This window comes from Dermacentor silvarum, chromosome 10 (genome assembly GCF_013339745.2).
Source record: "Dermacentor silvarum isolate Dsil-2018 chromosome 10, BIME_Dsil_1.4, whole genome shotgun sequence".
NCBI classification, from domain to species: Eukaryota; Metazoa; Arthropoda; class Arachnida; order Ixodida; family Ixodidae; genus Dermacentor; species Dermacentor silvarum.
The window spans coordinates 65,032,576-65,049,064 of NC_051163.1; the positions used below are offsets into that span (position 1 = coordinate 65,032,576).

General features: G+C 48.7%; 1 protein-coding gene across 1 annotated transcript in view; it reads right to left on the reverse strand.

The window, feature by feature from the left end:
- Nucleotides 1–13,959, reverse strand: part of LOC119431607 (complement decay-accelerating factor) — a 35,911-nt gene extending 21,952 nt beyond the window's left edge. Inside the window, exons 1-4 of the mRNA XM_049657374.1 lie at nt 13,689–13,959; nt 9,065–9,253; nt 5,871–6,059; nt 2,241–2,309 (exon numbers count right to left, since the gene is read on the reverse strand). Coding sequence (XP_049513331.1) covers nt 2,241–2,309; nt 5,871–6,059; nt 9,065–9,137 — 331 coding nt within the window. The 5' untranslated portion in view covers nt 9,138–9,253; nt 13,689–13,959. The remainder of the gene's footprint in view (nt 1–2,240; nt 2,310–5,870; nt 6,060–9,064; nt 9,254–13,688) is intronic.
- Nucleotides 13,960–16,489: the final 2,530 nt, after the last annotated feature.

Below are 16,489 nucleotides of genomic sequence, written 5' to 3' on the forward strand. Positions count from 1 at the left end.
GGGGGACGCAAGGCCCCTACGCTTGCGTCCTCCTAATCTAAAGCTCCCTGTTGAGGCCTTGCGTCCCCCTAATCTAAAACTCCCTGTTCACAAACTGGTTGGCCTCTTTAAAGGGGGCGCTAATTGAAAAAAAATTTTCGAGCTTTGTTAGTAAATTACCCTTCTACAATAACAAGAAGGTCACATCTTACCCCGAAATGAGGCATTTGGCAAGCCAGAAAAGACGCAAAACCGAACGGCGGTCGGTGACGCCATCTTGAAGTCCCGCACCAGCTCGTCATGACGTCATAGATTTTTGACGGCGTCTGCTCGCGCCAAGTTAACGCTTTATCAGTGAAAGTGGACTAAACGATAAAAGATCCAAAGACCAAACTTCGCAAGTTTCGAGAACTTTTACAGAATCGCGACGGCTCAAAATGCGAGATGATGTACTTTTGAAATCCGTGATGTCATACTGACGTACAAGCCCTGGGGTCCCGTCGCGAAATTCAAGAAAATAGGACTTGGACCTTTTACTTTCTCTTCTAATAATTAACATATTACCGCGAAGTCTACGAAAAACACGGAATTTTTCAATTATACTTTATCGATCTGAAATGACTCAGTGGGCATCTCTCTTTGGTGCCTCTTTAAAAGGGCACTGGAACATGTTTTGCACACCGCAACAAATCGTTCCCCATCTGTAGACAATGCCGCGTTGAGCTATAGCTACTGCATGCAGCAGGCAACCCACGGTCTCTCATAATATGAGTGGCGTTTACGTGAATACGACAGTATAGCGTATCGCATCGAAGAAAGCTGCTCGTGGCAGCTTCCTTACCACCCCTCCGCAATACGGTATTTTTATTTCTGGAAATAAACCCTACTTTACCATTTCTTAGCGCGCCACGCTTACACTTACGCGACAGCATTTACATGTGATGCATCCGCCGTTCGTCGGAAACAAGATGGAACCTGTTTCCGACGATTCGCGTACCGTCAGCGAGTGGAAGAGGGCACACGGCGGTACGCAAATCTCCCTAAGTGCGATACGCTATATAGCGTTTCCACACACCGCTTTTGCCGCATCGATGCGATTCGCTTTCCTAGCGCATTACCGGCCGTTCACATGAAAGCGATACGCTAGAAATTCGATGCGATGCGCCACTTGTCACCCCCCCAATTCGTGTATTTATTATCTACCGACAGATGTACAGCCGGCGTTGAAAGCCTAAGGGGCCACGGGATCCGAGAAAAAGTTTAATCCCCGAGCAGCTTGCGACCGCAACCAATGAAACCGTTTACAACGCTACGCTGCTCGCGTGTATTATAAAGTACAGAATGGAAATCCGAATACCAGGTTGCGTGCCCAAGCTGCGCAAACATTCCGCATTTTGTCCAGTCCAGTGGTCCATAAACATTCGACGCCGACTAACTACACAGCAGGACGCCAATTTATAGCGGGACTTTGATCGTTAAGCCGGCAGACGTACACTAGACTTGCGGTTCCAAAAAAAAAAAAAAAGCCAAAAAAGCTTCGAACTTTCAACCAATCTCCCTCTCTCGGAACATTGGTCTCCCTCCCACCCAAGGACAGACCGAGCCCGAAAACTACACATGTAGTGTTACGGGGAGATCTACAGAGAAGGGGGTTTAATTACACTATGTACAAGGAGGCTAAATGTGGGGCAGCAACAACAAAAATGGCGGACGATAGTCTTCATTTCGTCCTCCTCTTGTCCGCTCTACACTTCGTCATCTTTTTCTATACCCTGCAGGACAACTGGCTCATAACAATAGCATGAACTCGATAAAGTCGGGTAGAAAAACAGGTCGTCGGATTAGTGTAAACGCTGGTAGGTCGAGCCGAGCGAAAGTCGAGGCGAGTTCTGTCGACCCACCTGCAAGGGCTGGGTTGACTCGCCCAACGCGCTTGGTAAGATGCGCGTAAGTGCGGCTGGTATAGAGATTGGCCAGTTCGACTTCTGACTCGACTCGCTTGCACTGAAGTAAGCGAGTGATCTAGCAGGCTGTCCATGAGGTGAAGGGAACCAAAGCATTCATTGCGACATGGTCGATGGTAAAAAGTATACAGGCGCAATGCGATTTGCTTCCTATAACACGGCTTGCGAGCACGATTCATGCGATGTCGATACATTGAAGAAAAACGCATTACGCTTCGCGTCGATAAAGGTTCCCAGAGTTGCTTACGCGTTTGTTATACAGCGGGCTTCGTTGTAACCATGTTTCACCATACATACCTGGCACCGGGCTTTGTGACGTTGTAGGTGTCGCTGGCGGTTGCGGAGGTTGGGGAGCGTGTCCACTGGCTGAAAACGCGAACAAAGGAGGCCAGTTTTACCGGGATATCTTTAGTCAGTCATTGTTTCTACAAATTGTGGAGTAATAGCTGGGTCGCGAAGCAATGTGAAACAAGAACGGGACAGGAAAAAGCGTCACTCGCAGCCAGACTTCTACACGCTAGAGAAAAAAAAAGGTAACCTATAACAACAACTTCATTAACAGTCACTTTAGCATAAGCTAAAGAGAATGAAGGCGAAAACATGCGCGCTCCCGAGACATTAATTAAATTACTTGGAGATTTTAATTCGAATGCGTTGTTATACTTCCTATTACTTGCTTTCTCCCACCAAAGAATTGTGTCATATTTGCGTAAAACCCATAATATCGTCTTCCCTTATTGCGTTAACCATGCAGTGTCGACGAGGGTTGTTGAAAAAAAAAACTGCGGCAGAACCCGTCTCACGACGACTGTCAACGGTAATGCAATAGCATCAATATAACGATCGACACAACGTATTGCCGCCATCAAAACGAGTATGAACACTCGGCGCTATCTAGCGCCGGCGACGCGAAACTTACACGTGGCCTCCGAAATACATGGCGTGTCGGTGCGTGTGAACGCCGAGAAACGCGTCATGCGGCAACCGAGCTCCTCTCTCGCGCTCCGATGATGGTGAAGATGATGATGACTTACTGGCATCCCCTTTGAAACGGGGCGGTGACAAACAGTAACCTAGCCTACTTGAGTTAATCAGGTATGCTATACATGCTTTTCATTCTAGCATTTCTGTATACGCGTCTACTTAATCTTGTTTCTCTTCCTCAAAACTTATCCATCTACGTTGCACCACTACCTATGCTTGCAACGGATCCGGTCTTATGAATCTATGCCGTGCTTTTTTTTCTTCCTTTTTTTAACCAATACTCTAAACGTTCCTTGCTTATCTCGACTGCTGACCGGTCGATGCTTCCATTCACTTTAAATCCAAAGCCCTTCAGGAAAGGGTACGTTAACCACGGGTCTCACTGGGTGAATCCCTTCGCATTCCATTAGGATGTGCTGAGTGGTCTCCGGATCTTTGCTGCAGCATACACATGCCTCATCTAGTTGCGAATATTTGCTCCGGTATGTTTTTGTCCTTAGGCAACGAGCTCGAGCCTCAAATAGCAATGCACTGCCCTTTGGGTTATCCCCTATACAGATCTTCCCATCTAATTTCTTTCTTCTCATTCTTGTAAATATCCGTGGTCTTCTGTTTCCACTCTTTCATCCAATTCACTGTCCCTGTTTCTCTCACCTTCTTTTTGATGACTCCTGGATGTCAATTTACACTTTAAATTACCCTGTACTTGGCTGCCAACTTTCACGACCTCTTCCTGCATTCTGCATGTGTGCACGCTTTTCAGGTACAGATACTTGTGAACTTTAACTGTCCGTTTATTTTCTTCCACGTTCCTGAGCCTCTCTTCGAAACTAATTTCGCTCTGCGATTCTCCGACTTCAAAAGAGGCCGAACCCATGTCACCCTTACCTGCCTCATTTCTGGTTTTACCGTGGGCTCCCAAAGCCAACCGGCCTACCGATCTTGGGTTAACTTCCGACCCCGACAAGACATCCGATTTATGGGCACAGAATGTTATGATGTTCACGAATGATTTGCGAGCGTTAGCGCTGGCACCATTGCTGCTTTCTGGATTCCACGTGCCACCTCATATTCATTGTGGGCCCTAAGTGCTGTTTCATAATTGCCGCATTCCTCTTCCCCATTATTTTCATATTATCTTGGTGGGTCCTTGAGTAAGCCTTTCCTTCGTTTATGTATACGCCGAGGTATTCATATACATCTGAACAGTTTCTGAACACGCTTGCGCCATCTGCTGGCACTGCCGAGAAGTTTGCGCGTAGCCTCCGAGACGAGAAGCGTGGCGCGCCGGTGCCTGAAAACGCTGCGAATTGTTCCCTCGCTTGCCGCACACTCAGTGGCAGATACTCAGTGACCCAGGTTGGCGAGTGGTTCATTGAAGAACGGCACATACCAGGTGCATTCATGGCGCAGCCTGCTAATGCATCGGGTTGCTGTCCTTGAGAGATCCTCGTGACGTGGGCTCGATTCCGCTCGGCATCGGATAAACTTAAGGGATATTTTTCACGGTATTGCAGAGCCGGCTCATTCTCCAGTTGCACATAACTAGTTACTCAAGTTGGCGTCAAAGACTTTCATTGAAGAGCGGCACACACCTGCTGGCAGATAGCCCGTGGCGCAAGTTGTCATCAAAAAGGTTCATTGAAGACCATCCCAGTGCTCCAAGTCGGCGTCAAAAGTTTATTCGAACAGCGGTAACTACCCAGTTACGCTTCTACAGTAACCCATGTCCGTGTAAATAGGTTCGCTGAAGAGCGGGACGTACGTACTGTTGTGCTGTGCTACGTGCCTATCATGGAGGCGACGGGAGCTCCCACCTCTGCGCGACAAATAAAGAATTCGACGCGCAAGGAGACTTCAAGAAGCATCCATCTTTGCCGCGACGAAGCAATTAGACGCGGGTCATTTCAAGCGGCGCAAAGTCTCCTCCGTGGAAAGAATGCGACGCGGGTGACGTCAGCTCTCCACCCCTGCCTCGTTCCTGCCGACGAGGAGCCCAAAAAGCGATTTAAGGCAGGACCGGCCCTTTGTGGACAGAGAGTCGCCACCAGCCGCCCCGTCGGTCTGGTGCGCTCTTACAGCTATTAGCAGCTATTCCCAGCTATTACTTGCTGTTACCTGCTATATCTGTACATATTTGTACATAATGTATAAAGCTTTCGTCTCCTCTTCGTCTGCTCCAAGACTCCGTCTCTCGTCGTCGACCCCGGGTCACAATAGTGTGTACACATTGCCACATAGTGAGCCACGTAGGAGGGAAAACGGTTAGATACAAATATATATATAGAGTTGGCCCCCAGAATATGCGCGAAGTACCCTAAGAATGCTCGCGCATTAAAAACTTTATTTTTCATAGATAATGACGTCTTTCTTAACTAGTTATACCCAACTTTTCCGTATCGAGTATGTCTGTTTAGAGGATCTCTCGCGGGCCGATCCCGGAGATAGTGCAGTTTAAATATGTGGGCCGATGCCGAAGGTCGTGCAGTTCAAAAATGTGAGCCTATCCCGGAAGACTGTGCCGTCAAGAAATTTAAGCAGTCCGGTGCTCCTCTTACTCTACTCCCGCGATAGAGTGTCGTGCGCAGCGACTCGACCCCACTGTTACCAACAATTCGCCCAGGAAGACATTGCATTTGACCGACGTCAACTAGTGGTTCAATCGCCTTCCAACTGCTTGCGAACTTTTTTTTTCACGTATTTTAAACGCAACATTTTGCAATGAGGCTGCTTTAAATATCGACACTATCTGAAACTAGGTTTTCTACGGACGTCAGTGTTTCGTTGCACGGAGCCTTTGAGGTCTGAAGCGATGCTTAGGCTGCTTTATACATCGACACTGTCTGAATGTAGGCTTTTTTTTTAAAGCACTTTAGAATTTCGTTCCAGTTAAAGGCCCCTTGGCTACGCCACTGGCTGAAGCGGCGCGCTACGCGCACTGACCTTGACAGACGGGCTCGGCGTTCGACCACGAGCCGTCGGCCTGGCAGACACGCTCCATCATTCCGACCAACGTGTAGCCCGGGTTGCACCTGTACTGGACCCTGGTGTTCACGCCAAGCATGCCCGGTGGAAAGTCGACGGCGCCGTTGGCTATGGGACCGGGCGCTGGACAAGTTGCTCCAGGAATGGCTGCAACGGGCGTTGACGGAAAACAATGTTTTCGAATAGCGGCTCCTCGCGTCGATTACTATACTCTGTGAGCGCCGCTGACGAAAAGCGCAAATAGCGATGCGGAGGACAAGAATGTATACCGGGGAACGGTACGTGTATACGTGTAGCTCTGAACTCCACATTGAAACGCTCCACTAGCAACTGCTGCAGAATAATATTTACGATAGAGATCAGATAATCCTGTAATTCGCAAACACAGTTCCACGTCATGAAAAATTTGAATGTGTTCACCTTTATTTCCAGCTCTGTACATAATATTTGTATACGTATTAAAAATGAAATGGTGTTGGACATAACTAGTATATTTATTGAACATTATTAAGTTTGCTGAACTATACATAACTCAACACTTTCTCCAGCGTATCGAAAATGCTACAATAGGCTGCGTATTGAATTGCCGATGCTTGAATCAAAATTTTGAGGTATCAAACACAGCGTAGCATGAATGATACGTTGGGCATTACAGGTTTAACTTCGTAACATACATCTCGCAAAGCTCTGTACGGCCTTTCTTCGCAAGCTATATCCAGGCAAAAGATGCAGGAGATAGTAAAATAACGGTGATTCTGACAAAACATACGGTAGATACGTTGCACTAAAAAAACTTGCAACACTTTGTCTAGAGTGCCTGGAAGCTTAACAAAAATTAGAAAAAGAGGCTTGGAAAAATACAGCTCCATATCTGTATTATATCATAATATCCACATGGATACTTCTCCATAAGGAGCAGAAAAATGTTAAGAATGTTAGATTCATTAGCTTGATTTCATTATTGTACAGACTATTCACTCAGACCATATCGAATAGAAACGAGTCAATACTTGACTTGTAACAGCCCACAAAAGCGGATTGCTTTATAAAGCGTTGTTCTGCAATGTACAACATCGACGTCATTACTCAAGCGCCTGAGAACTTTGCGCAACATGACGAACCCGTCTCCGTGACCTTCATAAATTACAGAAATGCGCTCGATTCAGTAGAGATACCAGCATGAAAGATTGATACACGTCCCATTCAACATAGCATAGCTGATGACAGCGCCGTGCTCTCGCATGGCCAACGGCCGTGTCATGCTGAACACGCCTGTTCTTGCCATATAGTCGAGGTGAATTCAGCAGCATGGAACTTTGTCGGTATACCAGTATACCCGGGAGGGAGGCCACGTCATACGGTATTTCTTTCACCTGATTTCTCCTTAACCCCGTTAAGCTCACTGAAGAATTCACTCAAAAACTCCCTAAAGAATTTTCGATTCTTCAGTGAGCTTTCTCCACTAAGTTTAAAGAATTTGGACTCCATGCGAGAGCTCGCGCTACGAGAACTTCAGATATCGGGCCATCAATTATTTCGTGGCTAGCATATACTTGGAAACAAGCTATCCAGGCACTTGTAAAACATGCCTCGTGAGAAACATAGTGAGAAACAATGAAACAAAAAGTGATCCCACTACTTGAAGACGCACATACGCCGAGAGCAAACGTCCACATTTCTGCCTTTCAAGACGCTTTCCTAAAAGCCTTAGGTATACTATCCAAACTGGCAGCACAGATTATTTTCAATCGAAGCTTGTATTGGCTCACAAGTTTCGGTGGCGTTGTAATCACGCAAAAACTCACGTGTGACGCATACCCGCACTGGATATGAGACAAGGACAATAAAGAAAGAAAGAAGGAAACAAAGGAATGAAGGAAGGAAGAAAGAGCAGGTGCGAGAAAAGCTGCGCCGGCGCCGGATCACGGGACGCGCGCGTACCAATCAGGGTCGTTTGGTGTGTCGCGGGGTGGGAAAGGTAAGGAAAGGGAGTTGGCGCGCACTCCGCCGGGTTTCCCTCGCCTCAGATCAGTTTCGGTGCCCGGATGGTAAGGCCGCGCGTGGTGCATTCCGCCGAGGAGCAGGCTGCGTTTGAGCAACGGCACCGCGAACTCGCTCGGGAATGGACTCGTCGGCGTGCCGTTTCTAGCGTCAGGGCTTCCGAAGCCGAGGCGAAACGTCAGCGTCGTCTTGCCCTCCAGGGGCCCGACAACGGTGGTGCACGCTTCGGCAACGCTAGCGCCTAGTTCCCCGGTGCGACGGCCAGGTTTCAACGCGCTTTTCTCAACCGAAACTTCGGAGCCAGCTGCAGTGCGAGTGACCGGCTGTGGTTCGAGCAAAACGTGGTGCTCGTCAGTGCAATTCGTTCCGAGGAACACCGAAGAAACACACGACAAGCTTCGCTTACCTCCATTTCCTCGACAGAGTAGGGGCTGCTGACTTTCGTATAGAAATTTTTCAATATGTATGTGCAACACGTCTTAAATGTGCTTATTTCCCACTGCGTGTGTGCCTTTGACGCGCATCTTGGCGTGCATAATCGTGCAAAAGGTGCCCGAAGGGCATTATGCAGAAGCGCTTGTATTAAAACAATTTAACAAGTTAATATCAGTTAGGGTGCAAGAAGCACGGATACTTCAGTGAATGCAGACGACCGAAGATAGCAGCTACGTCGTAGAGAAGGTCGTTCCAGAATACAGCCCACTCAATGTGAAAACGGTAACTTTTATAAAGACGCACGTTCTCGCATATCCCGCGGAATTGAACGTTTTGGTTTGTTTTTCAGTAGACCTAGGTGTTGGATCAGGCTACACCTGCTGTAACATGGCAGCTGGCACCGCAGCTACGTATTATTGTCTTCTGTAAATTTTACTCCAATTGACGTAAACTTCAAGCCTGAGATTACTGCGCGTGCGTGTGTATGTTTGGGCGGGCAAAACGACAACAAATAGGCTGATCTGACACTTTTGGCGTTCCTGCCGCGTGGGTCATCGTTACGACATAGCGTATCATTTTCTTTCTACTTGCTTGAGTTCTTCTCACCTCTCTAAGAATCACAAATTTCTTTCGCGCGACCCACGCCCTTCGTCCTCCTACCTTGTCTAAGCAATGAGAACCTCCCCCCCCCCCCCCCCTCACACACACACACTCACCCTGACATCTCGGCTCCACGCCCGACCACGAGCCGTCCATTTGGCAAACGCGCTCCGTCATTCCGATCAGCATGTACCCTACGTTGCACCGGTACTGGACCTTCGTATTCACGCCAAGTAATCCCGGTGGCACGTCGACAACACCGTTGGTTATGGAACCGGGCGTTGGGCAAGTTGTTACAACAGCAACTGCGAAGTTTTTTTGTTTTTTTTTTTGTGAAAGACAATGTTTCTGGCGACAGACGACGGTGGCTGCCTTATGAGGCTGCGAGCTCTGCTGTATAATTATTGGCATTGGCAAACAAGCCAAGGACCAAATTCCCGTTTTCAAATTGAATGTTACTCAAATTACTCAAATTACTCAGTTACTCAAATTGAATGTCATTAGTGACAAATAGAAAAAGAGCCCCGAGCAGACATCGTCAGAGTCTGTGACGTCAAGGGAGCTGGTGCGGAAATTCCTAGTCGGTGTCGCCACCCGCGTTTTATGCATTTTTTCTTTTTTTTTTTTTGTCCGGCGTCTACGCGCGTTAAGACTGACATATGCTGTTTTCGAGAAGGGTGTTACTATGGCCTCCGAGACCGGCCGACGCGCGTTGAAGAGCGTTCGAGGTAAATATAACTAGCAGCGAAGCTTCCACTGAAACCCCTGCGTTCGAAACATGGCGATGAACTGCTGGCGGTTCATGGGGCTTATAGCTCCATCTGTGTAACGAGAGAACGCTGCCGCCAGAACAAAAAAAAAAAAAATTATTGTGACCCCATATCAGTAAAAAAAAAAAAAAAGTGACATTATTTCAGTTGTCAAAGGAGCGAATTTTGTTTTCGTAACCAACCATTGAAGGTGTATTTTCAAATGCCTCGCAATTTGACTCCACGGGCGTTTCTAGCGCGCAAAGCGATGCAGCAAAAACGTCAGTCGTACGGGGTTCGAAATCGCACCCATGCACAGAATACCATTTCTAACTAGCAGGCCAAAGAAAGCTTTGAGTGTTGTATACGCTGGTCGCGCGTCGTCGTCCAGTAGTAGCGCTTCAGTAGTTACGCCGCGGTTACGCCGACGCTAGCCGCAAGAACTGGCGAGCTAAAATAGCTAGAGTGAACTCTGGTGCTACGTCTACGGAAGCAGCAAATATCGGCGGTACAGCCAGCATTAGAATGATGGGCAATACGTCGATTTGCCTAAACTTCGTCCTAGCTTCAAACGGCTTTGTGACCCATACTTGAGACGTATTTACCCAGCGCAAAAAAAAAAAAACGAAAAAATACTGAGCGACGATATCAAAAGCACACGGAACACGACGCTTTCTGACTTTACAAATTGATCATTTCATCAACAATGCGTTATAAGTAAAACCCTTCGCAATGATTATGCATGTTGGCAGATATTGACTCGGTCAAAACGCGCCCGTAGGGGGAAATCGCCAACATGGTGGAATTTGGCAGAGTACAGAGTAGCATTCTCGGTCAGTCGTGTGTATCCAGCGCACACACGGCGCAAAGAGTAGACAAGCACAGAGACATGTGCCTTGTTAGGGCTCCTAATGGACTACATGCGAATCTATATAAGCAGGCTTTCTACACACCGAACTTGCCCAAACCAAGATGGCCGCGTTTCTGGCTCAGACACACGTTTTGGAAGTTTGGACGGTGCGGCCAGCCCGCATATGTTGATAGCTACGATTCTAAGTGGACTTCCGCCATCTTGATTAGGTCAAACGAGGTGTGTGGGCGCGTTTGTTTGTGGACAGTGTGTGGCCAGGTTGCATGTTTTGCACATCGCCCGCTGGAGAGGTAAAAGTGGCCGCTCAGGCAGCGCACTCACCCTGGCAAACTGGCTCCGCACCCGACCACGAGCCGTCACTCTGGCAGATGCGCTCGACTGTTCCAACCAAAGTGTAGCCAATGCGGCACCGGTATTGAACCCTGCTGTTCACAGATAAAGTGCCTTGTGGCACATCGACGGCGCCGTTCGCTATGGGAGCGGGAGCCGCGCACGTCGTGGTAGGCGGAGCAGGCGGAACAGCTGGAAGGTTTCGGCGAAGGTTAACGAAGCTCACACATGACATTCTCTCCACATGTATTTTATTAATCGCTTTTTCTTTTTATTGCAATAGCAATTATATGTACGCTCAAAGCGAACTTCCGCCATCGTCGTCGCCGTGAGGTTCCGTAAAGGTACACGGCCGATAATATCGTCGCCGCGCGCCGTACGTTGCATGCGCGAGTGAAAGCATGCGACGGTGAGCCGGCAATCGCGACTCGCGCACACAAGGGCGGGAAGCGAGAAGGAAGCGCAGTCTTCCAAGTCGCGCACAACGCTCCGATGGGAGGGTAGGGGGCAGGTGGAGGGGCCGCGCCTTACTGCGGCCGCGCGCTCCCGCCGCGCCGGCAGGCTCCGGGAGGAGGGGACCTGCTCCAAGAAATAGTTCATTTACAACTGCTACGGGCACTTGGACTAAGTGCTCTAGCTGATCAGGACAAATGAACACGCGTGGTGACGCATCGCACGTATACGAACACCTAACATATCCAAGTGTGGGGACGAAGGAGAAGGATTTCTGAACAAGAGTATTCCCAGAAACATGCAGACGACCTCAAAACGAATACATACACAGACAGGGCGTCGTCCTGGTTTGTGGTCGTCTGGTCCACGCAAGATAGAGAGGGGATATTTAATGAATCCTGGGGACGCTGGCCTGATTAATCTTCTTTAGCGTCCTGCACTAGCTGACAGTGAACACACAGCGCCCAGTATTTTCAATAGCTAGAGTGTGTGGACGAAGAAGACAGCTCCTCGCAATAACAAGTCGTTTGAAATGGGAATAAGAAGTATTTATAAATAAGAAGGCTCTTTCGTCTGTGGTTCGGGCAAGAAGCTATATATGACATCATGCACCCACTAGCCCAGCAACATGCTGTTCTTGAATTGCACTTACCCTGGCAAACATTTTCCCACCTCATTTATACGCGGGTGCACTCCGTGCATTGTCATGACGATGTACCGGAAAGGCTAGATTGACTGATTTTTTCACCGACCTACCACTCAAACCTGAGGCAAAACATGCGCATGAATAAAAACAATACATGTGCCCTTAGAACAGTTAGTTAGTTAGTTAGTTAGTTAGTTAGTTATGTAAGGTTTTGAGGCGCAAAAGCAACGAAGGCTATGATGTACCATGCATTGGATGAAAATATATAATTTGATAAAAGTGTTTCAAGCAACAAAGATCATTTACTTTGCCTTTGCTTGAGATTTCGCAGCCTGCCGTCTAGCTATATCCACTGGACGATTGGATTCAGCCTGTCGCTTGCGCTGAAGCGCATGCACGCACAGATGGCCCAGCCGACGCACAATCCACGGCGAAACTCCGAGCGAGCGCAAGTGCAACGCACCCTTAAAACAGTTGCCGTAGCGTTCTTGACCTGTCACTGACTTGCATTTGTGGTGTGTTGTTGCTAATAGTTGCTGAACGTCTTGCTGGTACAAGTTATCGTTATTGGGTGCTTGTTGGTAAACTATATGATGCGACGGGTCGGATAATCCTCACGCACATGCGTTTTGAACTTGCCTTGCTGGGTGGCGTACGCGTATACTCGTGCAGCAACTCATGGCGAGAGGGGCGTGACGACGAGACAAACGCGATATCTAGAGCGGTACTTGAGAGAATCTTTAAGGACAAGGGGCCCCCGCAAAGTTGTGAGCTCTGGTGGCGAATACCAACAGGTACGCAGCAACGATGCGACGCAAGGTAGCACGGAAATCGCAAAGTAAAGGCCTGGTTTTGCTATTCGGGCTGATTTTCAGCTGGCCCTTAAATTTTTGGCAATTTTGCAGACCCAGTAACACTTTTGGTGCACAACAAATCTCTTGTTGAATTGCATATATGATTCCCATCCAGTGTATGAACGTATGTAGATCCCATATAAAAATCCGTATGTTACCATATAAAATATGGGGAATACCGGACATGCCCAATACAATATATGGGAACATACGGGTATATGTGGAGTTCTGATATGTTCATGTGTGATTATTGGTTATGGGGCACATGCTTTCTTTCTTTGTTTTTAGAGCGAAAGCTCTACTACGCCATGTCTCGCAAGGTCATTCATCGCGTTGCAATGACCTTGAGCCGCCGAAGCGAGAGCCGCAGGGGCGCAAGGTGGGCGCAAGTATGGCAGGTGTGACGTCACGCCACGTGACCCGCTGCGGAGATGCGTTGCAGCTGCGCTCGCTCGGAGTTTCGCCGTGGATTGCGCGTCAGCTGGGCCATCTGTGCGTGTATGCGCTTCAGCGCAAGCGACAGTCTGAATCCAATCGTCCAGTGGAAATAGCTAGACGGCAGGCTGCGAAATCTCAAGCAAAGGCAAAGTTGGCTGCATAAACACCGAAGCAAAGGGAGGCCAGATTAGCACGTTATAGAGAAGCTTACCAAGCGCGGAAGCGTGCATTAATGAAACACTGTGTGCATAGTCTTTACATAACCAAGCCAAACAGACCTTTCGCTCGTGATAACTAGGTTTGGAAGAGTTAAACCTCAGCCAATGTTGTTGTTTTTTCACCTGTTAGGAAGCCTTCAACAGCTGTTCGCGTCGCCAATTCGTCTTGCTGCGCACTCACCCTGGCAGACGGGCTCCGAGTCCGACCACGAGCCGTCACTCTGGCAAACGCGCTCCCCCACTCCGACCAACGTGTAGCCCGTGTCGCACCGGTACCGGATCCTGGCATTCACGCCGAGCGTGCCCGACGGCACGTCGACGACGCCATTGACTATGGAGCCGGGCCTCGGACACGTCGTCGCACCAGGAACTGGGAGGTTCGCGCAGAAACATGTTCTCGTCACCGAGCGACTCGCTCGATCGCGACGCTGTTGGCGCAGCTGACGAACGTAAGCAGCGATATCAACGTGTACGAAGGCTGATATAGAGCGTTCAATGATACCGGCCCTGCTTTTGAAGCAAATCATGTTTCTTTACCTTGAGGTATGGCCTGACAGCTGGCTGGGTTTCTCACTGCATTGATCGGCTCAGCAGGGAACGAGTCGCAACTGTCGCTCAGTGAAAAAATCACAAGTATCGGATGGTAGCTGACTTGAACCATGGTTTTCCGGTGCTGCAGCAGCCCGATCCGGCCATTAGCTCTGCCTATTAGCCAACAAAGGGACGCATGGCCGAAGGGAATAATCTTGCCACTTCTCCCTTCATGGTAGCAAGCAATTTGAGACGTTTGGTGCGTGCGCGCACCGCGTCGCGTGGCAAGAATTGCCTCATGAAAAAGAGAGCGCTTTAGTTCATCCCGTTCTTTCCTGGTGGCAGCTAGCACTTTGCAATGCTGTGCGACATTGCCCCGCCTTCGGGATCGGCCTATGTCGGCGGTAGTGAAGGGTGCGCCCGGCATAGCGTGTGTTGTGTAAGTACACGAAAAGCGGGACATACGTTTGCAACCAAGTTTAGGCACAACCGCGCGTCTCGTTGAATGTCTGCGCTGGACTGCGAGGTGCGACCGTGCAAAAGGCCGCACAACACGACTCCCGATTAATTCGACTTCTCGCTTAAAGCGAACGCACGGCGAAATTATTCATTGCTGTGGAAAGAAAAATTCCAACACGAAAGCGTGCCACTTTAATACATGCTAGTCCCTCCCCCCCCCCCCACACACACACACACACCGGCACCCTCTCATGCGGTACAGAGGTTAGCTTGAAAGCACAGGAAATTCAGTAGACACCGCTAATGGTTCACTACAGACCATTAGCGGTGGCAGCTAATGTCATGCCTGTGTTGACGACGACTGTGCCCTGGGCGATGTCTCTGTTGAGGATTTTGTCAGCTCCGACTAGTGTTGGTTGGTGTTTTGGCCAGTGACCGACGTCATGTATAGTTATAATATATATATATATATATATATATATATATATATATATATAATTTTCAGTTGTGGATAGCTCGTCTAACTCCCCAGACAACGCAAAGGCATCTTCACGAAGTCTCTGGGATGTTGGCATCAGGACATTTGAACATCACAAGAATATCCTGCACTATTACTAAAAGGCTACTGATCACGCACACGTGTCCGTCCCAAGTAGATACTGAGAATTAACATAACAGGTACATAATTGGAGGGCCATTTTAGGATGATGCCACGACGTGTTCCAAGGCCCTACTGTTTGACACTGTAATTAGACGGCAATTATTCAATTTGAGTCAGTATATGTATGACGCAGCTTGGATATGAGAACCCATATTGTAGGGCTGCCGTTTTGATATTTGTGAGCTTTCATGTGCACTGAAATCTCAAATTTTGCGTCTGTTTCTTGCCACCATTAAAAAGCAGTTCGGTATCAAACGAACTACCTCAAGCGCAGCACCACCTATGCACTTACAATACCATAGCCTTCGAGATCTGCTTTTGGTATTTTAAGATAACCGCCGGTGGAAGGTCCGCTTTGGACACCACGACCAATCATAATAATAATAAAAATAAAGTCGCACTTTCGCTCGAAAGGCGAAGCATCGATTGCGATAGCAAATAAGAGGACAGCTATACAAAGTGAGGATAGTAGCTTTATCGGCCGTATGAACTTGTAAACATAGGCACACTAACTGAAGCACGGTGTCACGGGCGCACAAGCAAACATGGACGCAGCACACTCGATGACCGCGGAAGCTCGTTGTCAAAATGCTGGAGTGAGTCAGCGCGGCAGCAGCAGCGAGCGAATTGAGCTTCGTGCCGGCGCTCGCATCAACGCGATCTTAGCCGTGAAAACACAGGGAGGGCGGTCTTTGCCCCTGCCCACGGTGTAAGAAGCTACTTCTTACACTGTGCCCCCGCCACAGATGGCTTTCAAGATACAGCCGCGCAGGCGGTCGCTTGTGGACGCACCTCCCCTCCCCCCCAGAGCCTTCCGGCCCGGCGGGAGCGCGCGGCCGCAGTAAAGCGCGGCCCCTCCGCCGGCCCACCCTCCCCCCAGAGTGTTGTGCGCGACTGGAACACTAGCGCTTCCTTCCCACTCCCCGTGCGCGAGCCGCGATTGCCGGCTCAGTCGCATGGTTTCACTCGCACATACAGCGTACGGCGCGCGGCGACGATTTTCTCTCCCCTGGACTTTATACGGAACCTCACGGAGACGACGATGGCGAAGGCAGAAATGCGCCTGGAATGTAAATTTAATTGCTATCGCAGTAATAATAATTATATTGTTTAAAACAAAATGGCCTACAATTAAACATTATTTCTTGCAGTGTGCCTTTTGTATTTCGTTTTTGGTCATACTCAATTTCGTTCGGGCAAGCATGAAGCTCCCAAATTAACACACCTGCGTGGAAGCAACGTCCTGAGAATATCCTGTTGAGGATGTTGCTCGGATATATGTCAAGTTAGGTTCGCGGTAAGTTCAGCAGTAGATGTGTTTAAAATTCATT